This window comes from Thamnophis elegans, chromosome 9 (assembly GCF_009769535.1).
Source record: "Thamnophis elegans isolate rThaEle1 chromosome 9, rThaEle1.pri, whole genome shotgun sequence".
NCBI classification, from domain to species: Eukaryota; Metazoa; Chordata; class Lepidosauria; order Squamata; family Colubridae; genus Thamnophis; species Thamnophis elegans.
In genome coordinates this window covers 29,655,170-29,672,042 of record NC_045549.1, presented here as the reverse complement: position 1 = coordinate 29,672,042, position 16,873 = coordinate 29,655,170, and the positions used below count along the sequence as shown (strand labels likewise).

General features: G+C 34.5%; 1 protein-coding gene across 1 annotated transcript in view; it reads left to right on the top strand.

Moving 5' to 3' along the window:
• ARHGAP10 (Rho GTPase activating protein 10) overlaps positions 1–16,873 on the top strand; it is a 107,670-nt gene that overhangs the window by 65,884 nt on the left and 24,913 nt on the right. Inside the window, 2 exon segments of the mRNA XM_032224074.1 lie at positions 1,732–1,891; positions 10,628–10,778. Coding sequence (XP_032079965.1) covers positions 1,732–1,891; positions 10,628–10,778 — 311 coding nt within the window.

Genomic DNA, 16,873 nt, shown 5'->3' with positions numbered 1-16,873 from the left:
CCTGCCTCCCTTCTTGAACTTACTGTATACTATTTGCTACACTCCATCCATTTTACCTCCTTCACCTATTGTTTCTCTTTTCCTCTTCCTAAGGATTTCTCAATAGGGCCACTGACTCCAGAGGGGAAGGAAATAGGATTTTTCCAGCTACACTAAAAGCATTTGAAAAGTCTTTTCATTTATCCAAAAACTTTACCAACAATGGATACGTTTCTCTTTCCGTTTTACTTTTTAATTGAGGTTCTTTATTTCATGTTCTTTATTGTTTGCTTCTGTTAAATTCCAAGTCACTGTCTTCCATCTGCCGTGGTTATCTCTTAAATGGGCCATAGAAATTGTTCTACATAACACATCATGACTCTAGTCAGATACGTAGTTCTTGTATGAAAACAGTAATTGGGAAAGGAATTTCTGTTGTGCAGTTATCTGGATATCACATTACCATGGTGCTTAGCCATGCAATTTGAGCTGTCCCTGGCCAATATCATTGCAGGGACCTCACTTAACTTCCATCTTCCTCCCCTATTGACTTCACTTGGAAGCTGGCAAGTAAGGTCACAAATCACAATTACGTGACTGCAGGTTCACTGTGATGGCCAGAACTTCAAGAACTGACCATGAGTACCACTTGTTCAGCACTGTTAAAGTTTGAACAGTTGCTAAACCAGTGGTCATTAAGTAAGGATTACCTATATACTCATCTTAATTGCACATGTGTTACATACAGCGTTCCCTGATACACGTAAAGACATTATTTTTTCTTTTGACACATTTTCACCAATATGCCACAGTGCAACCAAACTCTAGTTTTAACCCCAAACATGTTGTTTCCACTATACTATGTTCCTCCTTTTCTAATTGGAGGCTAATGTCAAGGCTGCTTCACTTAATAACCAAGAAAGAAACCACTCAATTCCATTTTGGCAGAATTAAGAGTACTTTTACTGATTATAAGTAAATAGAAGCTAAGCAAAGCTGGATCTGAGCAAAAGCGTGCGCAAGCAGTAGATATCAATACATGACCCATTCCCCTCCCCTTGGTAACCCCAGTCCATAGTCCAATCCAATATCTCCACAGCTGTCAGGTGGGAGACATCTTCAAAATCATCATCAGGTTGGTATGCCGGACAATTGGCCTTGGCGGGAAACTCCCTCCTTGCCACATGCACAGTAGATGGTAAGAATAACTCCCAATTAACAGTCCTCCTGTACAGATTAATTCCCACATCCAAATACCATGCCCTCCCTCCTCGTTTCAATGGCAGCCGAAAAGCAAGCAGCAAAACAGAGGTTGACAGCTAATTTGCAAGCTAGATATTGTTGCCTACATATATTGTACATGGTGCTACATACAATATAAGAATACACAATCAGGATATAATCCGTTATCTTCATTAACAGTATTGCTTTTAATTAAAGTAAAAAATGTTTTCACCTCAGAATGGTATAAAATAATTGTTAGCATTTATTAAAACATTTTTGAGGGGGAAAAAAAACCCAAAAGCTTTTTTGTTTTCTGTTAATATTTTTTTTTAAATAATTGTTGAAATGTTAGGTACTTCCATCTATCAAATAAGGTTTATTATTTTAGAAAAGGCAAAAAATGCACAAACTCATCCTGAATAATTTCAAAAGTTAATGGTTGAAGGAAATGTAATTTTATTTTTTTCATTTTGAAGTAGCTATCATCATAATGCTGGTTGTTTTTGTTTCTTTTTGTTTTTTGAAAAGTGTATCTGATCATGCTAAGAAAAATCTTATGACTGTGGCAAATTTAGGAGTTGTATTTGGACCAACATTAATGAGGCCACAAGAAGAAACAGTGGCTGGTCTTATGGATCTGAAATTTCAGAATATTGTGGTAGAGATCCTAATTGAAAACCATGAAAAGGTAAGCATGGGAAGTGGAAAAGAGATTTGATATCAAATTCCTGTGAGATAATTTATGATTTTCTCAACTTCCTTACTTCCATAACATAGGAAGCAGAACCATGTTAATTTTAATAGATTTTCAGCATTTGTAAGGAAGAAGTGACATTTTTCAACCTTTGTAAAAATTATGAAATTCAGTTTGACCTTTAAATCTTCCCCGTTCATTCTCCTGTGAAAAACCTTGCAATGAAATTCCACTCTCTATAAAAGATGCTGATGGTTCTTATTTCTTCATATAGCTAGATTGGCAGAATCTCTACATTCTGTTTTGTAGAAAAATGCAAAATCTGTATGGAAAGGAAAGGAGATGGACTATACTATCAGTGTCTAATAAAGCGGATGGCTTTTTTGATTAGGGGAATCTTTTTCTGCATTGCTTCCTTGTGAGATATACTCCGCATAACAATTGTTTTGTGTTTTGTTAATAAGTTTATTAATAAAATCTCTAGTCTGCAGTTTAAAGCAGTTATACTAGCCTGCCTAATGACTACTGTATTCTCAAATCTGCAATTTTTTTTTTCCTGTTGGACTTTTAAAATAGATCATCCTATAATCCTCCTGTGACTTTCTAGTATCTCTGTCATTTATCTCTCTGGCCCCAATATTAACTCTTCAGCTTATCTGCAAATAGTACCTATTAGTACCTATTAGAATTTTTCAAATATTTAGAGTTCCCCCCCCCCTCTCGGAATATATTTCAGTAAAGATTTGGTGCAGTAAACACCTGGCAATTCAAAGTTTGGCAGATGTGAAAATAAAAACTCCTGAAAAAGTTGAAACTTGTTTTCAAAATAGGTTGTCCTTTTGCAAGTTGTTCAGAATGCAAAACAATAATTAACTCCTGTGAAATTCATAGTAAATGAAATATTAACTGAATCTTGATAGATTCATCAAGGCATGATACGAACAATCAGTCATAAATTGATAATATTCATGAATCACTGATTTGGACAATGGTAAGAATAGCATCATTCATTTACCCATGAGTTTATAGCATAGGCTTAATAAACAAATGTTTCTAAGTGCCTTCATTGCACCCTTCATTTCCACATTATTTATTTATAGATTGAATAAATGGGGAGAAAACCAAATTTTCATTAGTTTAAGGTTTTATAATGCTTTTTAACTTTTATGTTTAAAGTTGCAGTCTCAATTTTTTAACCTCTATTCTAAAAAATAAAGATGCACAGAAAAAAGAATGAAAACATATGGGTTTGCTTCTATAGCCATATCTTTATACTTCATCAAGGTTCTGAGAAGTATAACTTATATGTATTAATGTCTTTAAATCATTTTATGTTTCTACTGTTGCTTCTGCACTTGCCAGAAAGTGTCAGCTTGTTCAGTTGACTCCTCTCTCCCACACACACAGTCCTGCTGCTTTCCAGACTGGCAAAAAGCTTGCTTTCAGTACAGTGGAAACTACTCGATTCATTCTAGTCAGACTAGCAGACAGATGTCTATGGAAGCATCACATCAAGGGAGGCTTAAATGTTTCACTTGTAACAATTTATTTTAATTTCCTACATGCATGTAATAACAGAGAGGTGGCAGTAGAAGCAAATGTATTTTCCACTGGTCTTATTTATTGTAGTAAAGAAATTCTCCTTTTCTTGGTAGTCTAAACCAATCCTTCCTTCCTTCCTTCCCTCCCTCCTTCCCTCCCTCCCTCCCTCCCATGGCATAAAGTTAATGATAGTATTTATAACTATTTTTTACTATTGTAAATATATACCCTTACATACATTAAATGCTGCCTTAAATTCCCCAAATTCCAACACTCAATATGAAATTCAAAGTTGTGATTTAATCTAATCAGATTACCTACAATTATTATGGCTGCCATGATGGATGGGAAGTGGTTTTTCTTGTATGTTTTATTATATGATGTAAACCATTGGACTCACCTATTTGTGAGTTGGGATGCTATATAAACTCAATAAATAAATACATACATATACATGCATACATGCACGCATGTGAGAAAAGTTCATCCAACAGTCATGCTTTTAATCCCATTGCCATATTGTTTTTGAGAATTTCAATAATATATTTGTGATTAAGAATTATAGTATGGGATATCACACTGATGTGCATACTACAGTTTTTATATTTGGTAAAGTTTATCAAACAAACATTTTGTCCTTGTTCTAAGAAGAGTTAATGTGGCTTTATGAATATGAATGCATATATTATATTCTGTTAAATATTACATTGCTTTATTTCTTCATATGTAGAATTTTTAATATTTAAATTAAATTAATAATCCACAATGTTCAGGATACAAAGTGAAGTTGATTCAAAAATGGCTATTTCTTCAAGGTGTTAGTTGATGTTGATTTTTCCTGAATTTGTATTTTTTCATCCATGTACTATGAATTACTCTGCATTTTGGATGATACTGGTACTTAAAGAATTTAATATTTAAGCCAAGTAGAATACATGAAACCAGAACTGGGGGTGGGGAAAGGGAAGAAAAAAAGAGGGTAAAATGATTAATTATTTCATTTAGTAGAATATTTCTATTTCTGTTATACGTGGCAGTAATTATGTATTCCTTTTGTCCAACTCTTTTTGTGAAAAGCACATCAAGCAGATTTTCCATATGCTTTTTTATATTGGACAGTGTTTCTTTATAAAATAAAGACCATACTGTAAAGCATGATTTTTATATCTTCATCATGTGGTTTAAATAAAATATGTTACAGTAGAATGCAGAGTCAAACTTAAAAGCTAAAAGCCTAGTTAAGTAGTTTTAGAATGGTTCATCTGTTAAACCAATAATCGCTTTTATAAAAGAGCTTTATGTCATCCATATGTTTTAGCAGATTTATTTACATATTCTTAAAATAACTATGTGCAAAATAGTGCTCTTTTTTCCACAATTAAGGTAACTTAAGAAGAGAAAATTTGCTCAGTAACACTGAGTAATACTTACCTATTTTTAAAAAAATCTTATTTAAATTGTATGTCAGATCAGTAAAATATATTCATAACACAAGTTCTACTTGTATGTTAGTTTCGCCCCAAATATGCCTGAAAATCATTGTAACCTAAATATCAATCATTAAACATAATATAGGCTAGACAATTTTCATAAATGGTTGACCTAAAGCAGGGGTGTCAAACTCGCAGCCGATGGGCAGCACGCATCACACGCTGGCACCCCCATACCTAATTTAGCAAAGGGGGGAAAACTCATTGTATGTCACGTGACAATGCCATAATGATGCGGGTTCACACTCCTGATCTAAAGAAACAGCATTTTTAATATGCACTTCCTTATTAATTTTTTTTTCTTATAAGTTCTAATATATTTACTATTGAAGGCAATGATGGTGCTATTTTCTTATTAAAAAATCAGACCTGTGAAATTTCATGATGGTCTATGAAATCTAAAAAGCACTCAAAATAAAGTAGGATGAAAAATTTAGAAGGTGTTTAAATTAGTTTGAAATCGCCCTGTCCTAGAATATTAAATGACCCATTCTTTTCTTCCCAAACATGATTAGATTCATTGTAAATCAGTGAATTTTGAATTTGAACTGATTTTTTTTCCTAATGAATTAGAAGGGGTTTTTTCTCTACAATAATTCTCAACAATATGTACCAAGTCAAATCCCTCATGTTCCCTATCCCTTTGAATATTTGATAATTAATGGATTATTTTATTTTTGAACTGACCTGATTTGCTATGAAAAAAAGAGCTACAGGAACATCAAATACTCTAAAGAAAAGAATGAATATCCATACCTGAAAGAGACCAATGACTAAAATTACTGCAACACAAAAGTCCTGGTCTCTTTTCAGTTGGCTGTTAAATTAGTAGTCAGCCAGCAGGGTCAATAGGCGTGAAAAACTTTGTGGCTTTCTCTTCTGTTCCAACAACTCTTCTCAAGATGTTTTGAAATGGAGTGGTCTAAGTTTCACATCCTTGTTTAGCAAACCTGTGGTCTCTGAGTATTGCAGCTAGGGAAGGTTCTGTCAGAATTTGTGCAGCTAAGGAAGAATTTTCAGTAGGACATCCACCCCGGCATATGTTCCTGGATGCAGTTCTTATCCGTTAAACATTGCAATAACAGCATTGTTAGGAATCTCTGCGCTCTTCAGAACAATGCCAACAAATTTTCTTATTTTATTGGTCTATCTTCATTTCTTTAGTTTGGCTGTGTATTTTTCTATAGTTGAAAAGAAGACTGTCTTCTGACATTATAGGCCGTTTGGGTAATGATTCTTCCTACTAATTAGTAGAGCATATGTTCCCCATTTTTTTCCAAAGTCCACAAATTACAGAATTAAGTTGCCTTCCAAGTATGAACATTCTGTTTGTCTAATATGCCTGAGAGAGGTCCATGTCCCCGAAAATTGATCTTATTGTTCACCTGCCTACAGTGCACTTCTGTCATAGAAACTGATTCCACAAAAAAGTTGTTCAGTTCTAGGAAATTAGTATTCATTTTGCTGTACTGTATTTTGCCTTTTCTGTCGATTTAATAAAGGATGCAATTAAAATAAACATATATTTCCCCATTTTTATCTGTTTTAGTCATTTAAAATTCTTGAAAAAGCTGTGGTTAACAACTGTGTGCCGATGTTGCCCCAAAGTATACTTTACATTTCTTGGAAAAGTAGATTTTCCATGTTGAAAAAAAACTTTTTTTCAACATACTTTTTTTCTCCTTTATATTATTAATAATAGTAGGGAATACCAAGAATTTAATTTTTCTGTTAATGTTGTTTGGGCCTTAGGCAGCATGGAGTGGTCTCAGTTAAAATGTATGAATAGGACTACTCGAGAATATTTGAATCAAGAATTGTCAAATGTTCTATATAATTATTGTATATTTCAAATTCCTTTTGCGCTTTTGATGATTTCTTGATGTTGATGCTAATGGACAGGTAAGAATTCTATCTATGAGACTATAAGAAGAAAAAGGATGCTTTGGGCTTTATTAGGGTGAGTCCCTGTTCCTTAAAGTTTAGTTTCCATACATTTTAGCACTTCTATGGAGAGGTTTTTTTCTCTATAAAAAAACTATAGTGTTACAAATTGCTTCAGTTACGACTACTGCAATGGCTGCTCAGATTGTTTCAGAGCAAACCTGATGTGTTTATTTTTATCTTCAATGTTTAAAGTCAGATATTGTATGATATTGCTATGATGCTCTTGGGAACCATGACATAGACCTTTAGAGTAGCTAATCTTGTACTATTCTTCCATTTAACAAGACAGTAGCTCCTTTGAACTATTCTTATAAGAGTTATTTTGGATTTGCAATGTCACTGCTTTGCAATTCTATCTATCTTATCTATCTGTCTGTCTGTCTGTCTGTCTGTCTGTCTGTCTGTCTGTCTATCTATCTATCTATCTATCTATCTATCTATCTATCTATCTATCATGTATTAATTTTTTACCACTTTAAGCAAGTTGTTATAGTTAAATATAAAGGTTTTTCGCCATTCTATTTCCTATTGTTACAACAGTGTAATGCAGTTTTCAATACTATGCATATTTATTATTATTTATGGAGATTTTACATCATCCAGGTCATGGTTGTCCCAAAGGTCCTTTTTTAAAAGGCAGCTGTACTTTCTTGTTTCCTTTGAAGACATTTCACTCTCATTTGTACTTGTTCTAAGAAGAATTAATGTAGCTTTATGAATGCGAGTGCATAAGAAGTGAAATGTCTTCAAAGAAAAACAAGGAAGTCCAGTTGCCTCTTGAAAAAGCATCTTTGGGATATTTATTGTTAGTTTCCTCATGTTGATTCCTTTTTGATGGTAATTCCATATGACCACCATAAATGAGAATAGTACAATACACTTTACATGAGGCTACCTTTGAAGGCCATTCTAAAACTGCAGTTGTTGTAGACATCAGGCTACTTACTATCAAATGAAAACTTTCATAGTGATATAACACGTGCTATAGGCCCTGCAGAAGTTTTGGTATATTTATGGTGCAATTCAAAGCCAGCTTTTACTTAAGAAGCCTTTTATGGCTTGATTCCCAAGTATTTTCAGAATCACCATCTCTGAAATGACCCCGTCCAGTACATTTTATTTTATTCATTCTCCATTTGAGGGAGATTAGGCAGACCATTGTGGATAAACAGTGTATTTCAGTGGTCTCTGTTTAATAGAATAGCCCCTATCAATGTTTGACTAGCACTACTCTGACAATTTTTGAAACTGGTTTAAAACTACTTTTTTTTTAAGACTACGATAATGAACTGTCATCATAGGGGTAAGCAGAATACAATTACAGTCTTTTAAAACTCTATTTATTTTAATGTTAAGATGCTAAGTATTAGGAATACAGAAGTATACAAAATAAATAAGTAAATCTAATGCAACCTGTCAGAGAACAATTAACAATAAAAGAGTATAGAAAACTTACCTGGTTCATGTTGATTAAAAATGTCATATTCTCAGCAAAGAAGACAATTTTTATTTATTTACAATCCATACCAACATATATAAATGATATTACAATATATATAACAGTGATATAAAAATAATAAAATAAGCTTAAACATAAAAGCTTGAAGTAATTAATAGTGTGATAGAAATATTAAGATAAAATCTGCAAGACATGGCTATTGTTAAAAAATAAGCTACCATGTTGCAATTGGAACCAGGAGTTCATCACTTACCAAAACAGTTGTAAAACAATGTGTCACATGACCACACTGTTTGACAACACAAATTCAATACTAAATTGTGTCATTAAGTGAAAACATCACATGATCATTACTGTATCCCAACTTCCCCATAGAAATGGTGATCATGTGACTATGGATGCTGCAACCAACTTACATATGAGTGCTAGTTGTAGCTGCCACGTCTGAATGATCTCTGAACGATTATTAAGTAAGGAACATATGTAATAGCCAAAGTTGATTTCCTAGGATAAAATGGATAATCTACTCAGAGAAGTAATTTAGATTTCTAACAATGTTATTAGTTTGCCCTCCATTTATTGCATAGTGGGCACTCTAGTTATGAATGTGGAATAGATTCCATTTCTATACGATAACATGCACTAATATGAATTTATTGGGGAATACTGATGTATCTACAAGTTGTTGCTCTTTTAATTTGATTTTGGTGAAGGTGGAGTATCTCCTATGTAAAGTGTGGGAAATATCTGGCAATGGAGCAGGAGAAAATTATTGAGCTGTAATGGAGGTGGAAAATTCTGGTTATGTGGGAATCTAGGTCTGTATCCTCCATTGAAGTCTAACTGAATTTATCAGGGGTGAGACTTAGATATTAGACATAAAGATTTAATTTTGGAAAATAAAAGCTCAGTAAACTAAGCTGAGTTTGATTTTTTTTTCCTTTGGGAAGATTGAAGTTAAGAAATGATCCAAAGATATCCCCCTGCCCATTTTGCTCCCACCAACATCTGATGAGACAGAACCTCACATGAACCCAAAAGAAATTCAGCCTAATTCCAACCAGATAAGATGAAATAAGGAACCTGAGTTTTAGTCTTTAAACACCCCTATCAATAGCCTTCAAAAAATCCTTTTTGCATATAGAGGAGATCCACATCTTGTTTGAATCTTGTTCCAACCCCCAATTATTGATACCACAGTTTAAAAATCCTTTTAAAATCTTAGGCAATAAACATCAGCTGTGGTCAAGATGAATGGAAATGATTGATCATTTATTTATCTTACGAAGATTTATGTTCTGGAGTAATGAGAAATGAACGTCTGCATGAACCCACCTACCCATATATTTTGGGAGGCCATCACTTTTAAAAAAACCAATCCTTTGGCTTTTTAAAAAAAAATCTTTATAATGGTAACAATTTGGGGAAATGTGAGGGAGAAGAGAAGAACATTGAATGCCAGACTTGGTTCCCATCTAAACGCAAAAAGTGTTTGGTAGAGATAAAGCTGTCTGTCAATGTAAAAAGCAAGATGTTCACTTGTCCTCAAAAGATTTTAAGGAAAGATACTGAATCTCTGTGATTCAATTTCATTCTTATTTCTAGTTTAAAGTGTCTAGCAAAAAAAAAAATCACATTGGGAAAAATATATTTGAGCTTAAAAGCCTAGGAAACTGTTATAGCAGTGTAGAATTTTAGAACTATAAAGGACACTTTTTCAAGTGCCATGTGAAAAATCCCTCTTCTTGGTTTTAAATTTCACCTAATAAAATTATGCACTAGATATATTGTGCACTAGGGTAACTGCTTCTTAAAAATAGAACAAACAAACAAACAAAGTACACGAATAGGAAATCAGTGTCTTGTTACTATGATTCTTCATTTCAGTAAGATTTAATTCCTTCTTCCCAATTGAGAAAGAAATATTTGGCAAAATCAGTGTTTGTGAAAAAATAAGCAGGCTAAGCTATAGTTATATATTACTTTCCTCAATTTTAAGAATTATAACAAAAGACTTGAGCAAAGTTCATAGGTTGAGTAAATTATAGAGCTTATCTCTTGCCTTAGTTCATAACTCTAGCAACATAGTTGAAAATTCTTTGGTCTGTGAATTTAAGTGTTTTGCAGTGAATATTTATGTTTATTTTAATTTTGATTTATTTAAAATAATCATTTTCAAAATGTGGGAAATTGAATATAAATCAAAGACAAATTATTTCTTGGAAATGGCTTACAGGATTTATACAAGTTGTCCTTCACAGTAAATCAGTGTGTTTATATTGCTCTTTCCAGATTTTCCACATGCTGCCTGATGCTTGTTTCCCTGAGCCTACCCTTGTGCCAATCTCTCCTCCAAACGCCCCACCACGACAATCAAGACGACAGGGGCAACGTAATAAGAGGCCTGTTGCTGTATATAATCTCTGTCTAGAACTGGATGACAGTAAGCCGTTCATTAAATTTTCTGTCTTGGCAAGGTGGAATTACAATATATCTTCTGCAATAGCTTTCATTTTGTTATTTTGTTTCTGAAAGTTAGAAAATGGAGGCAGGGTTCTGATAGAATGCATTTTATAATATCTTGGGTATATAACTTTAGGACAACGTGTATGTTTTTACTAAAATTTTCAACTGATTTACATATTTGACCTCTGACAATAATTATAAGTTGTATGATAAATGGAATAAAATAAGAATCCAAAGCAAAGCTTTTTAGTGAGTTTGAAGAGACCAACTCTAGCAGTAATAGCATTATATAATTACATATACAGTAAGTTGCCAAATGAGAAAAAGGTTAGAATTCATTGTGCAAAAAGATGTAATCGTTTTTCAGAATGCAAAGATTACATTTGTAGTTTTTCCATTAAAATATTTTTGCAGTGATACAATATGTAGAGATATAAAATGACGGTGAAGTGTACAAACTGACTGACTCATTTTCCTCATAAGAAGTCTATCAGCAGTACTCCAAACTATTATGGTTGGTTGCACAGTCAGCCAGATGTTAGATTGGATTTATCATTTTTGACCTGTTAAGTCTTTCCCAAGAATCTGGGAAAGACTTAATTCATTTTAATAATATTAAAGATATTGTCACACTTGTCGCAGGATGTAAGCTGTCATAGGATGTAAGCTGTTCCAAGTAAAGTTTCCTTTTGTAATTGACTGATGGTGATTTTGTCACTGCTGATGGTATTCAAGTAGTTTTCTGATTGTTTTGAGATTGCACCCAAGGCACTTATTACTATTAGTGCTAACTTTCTTTGCTACCTGTATGCTACTTCTATTGCAAGCTTTTGTGATTTTTTTCCCCACGTCTTTTTTTTCTATTCTGCTGTCTCAAGGAATTGAAGTGTTAATTTTTTTTTGGTCTTTTTTATTGACAATTGTTAAGTCTTGGATATTGGTGGCAGAAGATGTTTGTCTGTTTGAAAAGTTCCAGAGCATTTTAGCTTCTTCAGTTTCTATTACTTTATCTATTTGTGTGACCGCCAGTTCTTGCTTCTTGCTATTTCTTGCATATAATTCCAATGTACCAATGTACAGCAAAATCGGACATAAAAATAAATTTATATACATTTCCCTCTTAAAAAGTGGGCAATGGCTATGGTCTCCAACCTTTCATCTTGGTGGCCATGTGAGTGGCAAGTGCATGCACAGAGCTCATTGTATGAATGGCAGGCATGTGCACTCTCCACTCACTAATGGAGCTTGATTCATGAGTGGAGGGCACTTGTGCTCAAAGCTCTACTCGCACTCACATACAAAGCTCCATTCGTGTGAGCGGAGAATACTCGAACAGACAGCGCTTCTGCTCTTGTGTAAAGCTCCATTCGTGCAAGTGGAGCTTTGTATGCAAGCACAAATGCTCTTCGCACAAATGTCTCCACTCATACTCACTCCACTCAAGCAAGTGGAGTTTGCATGTATTTGCGCATTGCTCATGCAGCCTGGTTTGAAACCGGCCATAATCTGCTAATAAGCTGGGGGATGGGACACCTTCTTTATGGTTTTATTATTATAATTGGTCGCACAAAATCAGCAAGATGTTTACACTGGCTTTGGCATTTTTATCCACTGATTGAGTCCTTCTAAGGACTTGACATAAGCAGATATTATTGTTTGATGGTGTAGATGTACCATTATTAAATGGGTAATATAAAGTTAGAGTCACATTCAAACACTGGTGAAAACTCTCCATTTACTTATTCATTTATTTATTGTAAAATAATGTTCAGGTTGTTAAATATTAAGTCATATAGAATAGAATACAAATAAGAATAGACTAGATAGACTAGAATAGAATAGAATAGAATAGAATAGAATAGAAACTTTACTGGCCAGGTGTGATTAGACACACAATGAATTTGTATTCGATGCATAACCTCTCAGTATACATAAAAGTATGTTGGAAATCATGATCATTGTCATAAAATACATTCATCATAAATAATAAGATACAACATTTAGTGATAGTCATAGGATACTAAATAACATAAATTATACTAGGAACTAAATAGAACAATATAAATCGTAAAGATACAAGCAACAAAGTTATAGTCATAAGTAGAAAGAAGATAGATAATAGGAAAGATGAGAATAATAGTAATACAGCCAGGGGTGGGTTCCTACATGAACCGGTATCGCTTCGCTCACTCACACGCTACCCTAGCAAAATCAATGAATCAGAGTTTCTTCGTTTCAATGACTGTGAACAAATACCTATTTGTTTCAGTTTAAAATCCTATAAGTTCGTAACCCACTCATTTTCCAAAACCCCTCATCTTAAGGTCCCAGTCAGTGGTGGGATACGACCAGTACGTCCCAATACTGGTGTACCGGTGCCTACTGGGAGCACCAGGTACCGTTCTGGTACGGTACTCCAGAGGGTCCACCCATCCGCCCTTCTTACTTGTATTGAGCCGATTGCGGCGTGCACATGGTGGAACGCCAGGCCCCATTGCAGCCTACAGGTTGCAACGGGATCTAGAACCCACCATTGGTCCGAGTGGTTCTTGCTAGGTTTAAGTCCAAAACTCTGGCAGATTTCCAGTGAATAATTTCGGCACCTTGGTTGTAACACTGATTATAGTCCGTGTGAAATTTGCTGCAGCCATTGATCAAGTGGTCAGCTATTTCAAGCTTCTACTACAAAGATGACAGTGGTAACCTGCCCAGAGTCACTTAGGTGAGATGGGTGGTGTAGAAATTTGATAATACCAAATTAGTTTTATGTTTTGTTACATGAAATTTTTTGCATTCATCAAAATAGTTTGGCAAAGTAAGCTAATAAATAAAATCTTCAGTTCCTTTCTTTAACACTCTGATCTTAACCAGTCCATGTGTGGTTTTTATTGGCTTTTCACATTTATATACACCTCCGGCATTTCTTCACAGTTGGACATTTAGTTTATTAGAATTCGTTGTAGACTTTTGGTATTTATTTCTTACATTAATTAAGTAAATCTCTTCATAAAGAAAATGTGCTCAATACCCAGAAATATTACAGGCAGCTTAATTTTAGTGATATGCAAATAGATGACATGTAGCAATCACTTTTATTACTGAGATGTATTTATTGATGAATGGTACAAATTCTAAGCATATAACAAATATATAAACGTTGGATTTTATATATAAATACAAACGATGCCTTTTGTCTTCCATATTTTTCATTTTGTATTTAAACAGCAGATCCAAACTTGTCCTCCAGAAAATCGGTGTGTGTGTGTGTGTGTGTGTGTGTGTGTGTATTATACATACATATGGAGTAGGAAAAATACTAGGTATGTGGTGATGTGTTTTTTAAATATTGTACTGTAATAAATGTTTAAAACAAATATATTTTAAAAATAGGTTCTGCACTTAGCTTGTTAGAACCACCATAAGCTTCCAACAGGACATCTGTAGTTCTGTTGGAGCAAAAATAAAAAGCATGGTGGCATCTTAAAAACTATGTTATTTGTCATGGCATGAAAGCTCATTCCACAATAAATCTGTTGATCTTTAATTCTCCATAATATTGTTTTATTCATTTTTTAATTAAGATATCACATTTCATGGCAGCTTCACTTGCTTGCCATAAGTTTTGAAGTTAGATGCCAATAGTTTGAGGATGCCAATAAAAACCCAAACATACTTTGGAAAGAATAAGTGGCCTATCACTGTTCAAATTTTTAGACATCTTAAAACAAGATCAGGCTAGAGATTTTAAACTGTCATTAATAGAATTGTTAACAGCAATATATAATTGTTAATAGCAATATTGAAATCCCCACTGAGTTTCTTAGTAATTTCAGATGGCATGTTAAATTCTTTATGCAGCCACAGAGACCAGATTTCCTTTTATAGCCTTTAGGTGAACGTCCTGTCTAGCAGAGTTGGCTCCTGTATAGCAGTGAATTGTAACACTGAACAAAATAGTACAATTTGGGATAGGTTTATATATTACTCAAGATGAAGTAAATGGCTCTAATTTGTCCTGTTCCAATTTACCGTATTTATCGGCGTATAACACGCAGTTTTAAAACTAAAATTGTAAGCTGAAAACCCTGCCTGCGTGTTATACGCCGATACTGCGCGTTATACGCCGGGTCCACTGTTCCCTCTAAGGTGCGCGGCCGCAAGAAACCCCCGCGCAGAGGTTTCTAACTCCCGCCAGAGGTTTTCTTTCAAAGCAAACGTGGGGAAGTCCTTTGCAGCAGCTAGAACTGGCCTGCCTGCAAAGGACCTTCCAAACTTGTTTCAGCGGCAGCTCTCAGCCTGGCGGCAGCGTCACACAGACTGTGGAAGGAGGGGGAGGAGGAGGGAACTAAAGAGAGCTTTTACCGAGTCTGCGCCCCACAGCCAGGACTGTCCTTGCGCCCCTCAAGCCGCGTTTCTTCCCCGCAAAGCCCTTCGGGCAACCCGAGAGTTCCGCTTGACGCCAGAAGGGCTTTGCAGGAAGAAACGCGGCGTTCTTCCTGCAAAGCCCTTCTGGCGCCAAAAGGAACTCTCGGGTTGCCCGAAGGGCTTTGCGGGAAGAACGCGGCTTGAGGGGCGCCAGGACAGTCCTGGCTGTGGGGCGCAGACTCGGTAAAAGCTCTCTTTAGTTCCCTCCTCCTCCTCCTCCTCCTCCTCCTCCTCCTCCTTCTTTCTGGAGCCCCTTCCTCAAAGATTTGGTACCAAGCAATGGCGGTGAGGAAGTTGTGTCTTTTGGATTTTGCACTGTTGTCTTTTCAATGGTTCTCAGACTGGTTGAACCTTTAGCAGCTGGGGTGATATTCTTTACTGTTAAGGTTACAATTGGATGTGTTGGACAAATCTTAAAGATGAAACTTTTATTAAAACGTTTGACTTAACTAAAAACGTCTTCCTTTTTCTTCTTCTTCTTAAATATGATTATTTATTATTTTTACTTCAGAAGTTTGATGACCATTGTACAAACTAATCCAACCTAAATGTAGAGGAGGAGAAGAAGGGGGGGGATTTAAAAGAGCAGAGGAAAAAGAAAAGAAGCATGAAGAAAACATAAAGAAAGGGATGGGAGGGAGGGAAGGAAGGAAGGCACTTTATGTTGAGGAGTTAATGTTAATTCATGTTCTAATGTTATAAATTTAATCCAACATTAAGTTCCGAGCTTCCAAAGTCATTTATTTTTAATGAAAAAAATTTTTACTCAAATTTTTGTGTAAAATGGGGATGCTGTGTTATACGCCGGTGCGTGTTATACGCCGATAAATACGGTAGTTTGTAAATGACAGTGCAGAACACTAACAAAAAAGGATTAAAAAATAAACTTCACTTCCTTGCATAAAGCCTCAGAGTTAGGAAGAGAGTATATAAAGCAAGAGGTCCTCAAACCTCCATAGTTTGCTTACTTCAGAGAGCTCAAGAGTAGTTGAGGTGCATGAGAAATGAATACAGTTAGATTATAAAATAAATACAAAAATATGAAAGGACACAGTACGGAGGACAAGGGGAAAGAAAGGTGAGGGGGGAGGGAGGAAAAGAGAAAAAGTGTTTGCTTCTGACTCTCTATTGCAATAGAATAGTGCAAATATTCAATTTACATACTTGTATTAACATCCAGATGGGATTATTCAAAAATAAAACTACATCATGGCACCAGGATGTCCATGTATTTTGATTCAATCACATTTTGTACAAATACTCCTGATATAGATATTGCCTATTCACATAGGATTTCTCTTCTCAAAATAAGAGAAAAAGAGACATACCAGCATTCAGGGATATTGGGGAGAGTTCTATTTTTCCTATTACTATATATATATATATATATTATAAGAATATATATCTATATATATATTATATATATATATATATTATATCTTGGGGAGAGTTCTATTTTTTCCTATTATATATATACACATACATACATACATTACATACATAAGACATACATACATACATACATATATATAGATATATCTATATATATATATATATATATATATATATATAATCTTCTGGGTGCTCCAGTAGATAAAATTTTGACTTGTCACTTTATCTCAAGCTAGTGTGAATTCATCTTATCTG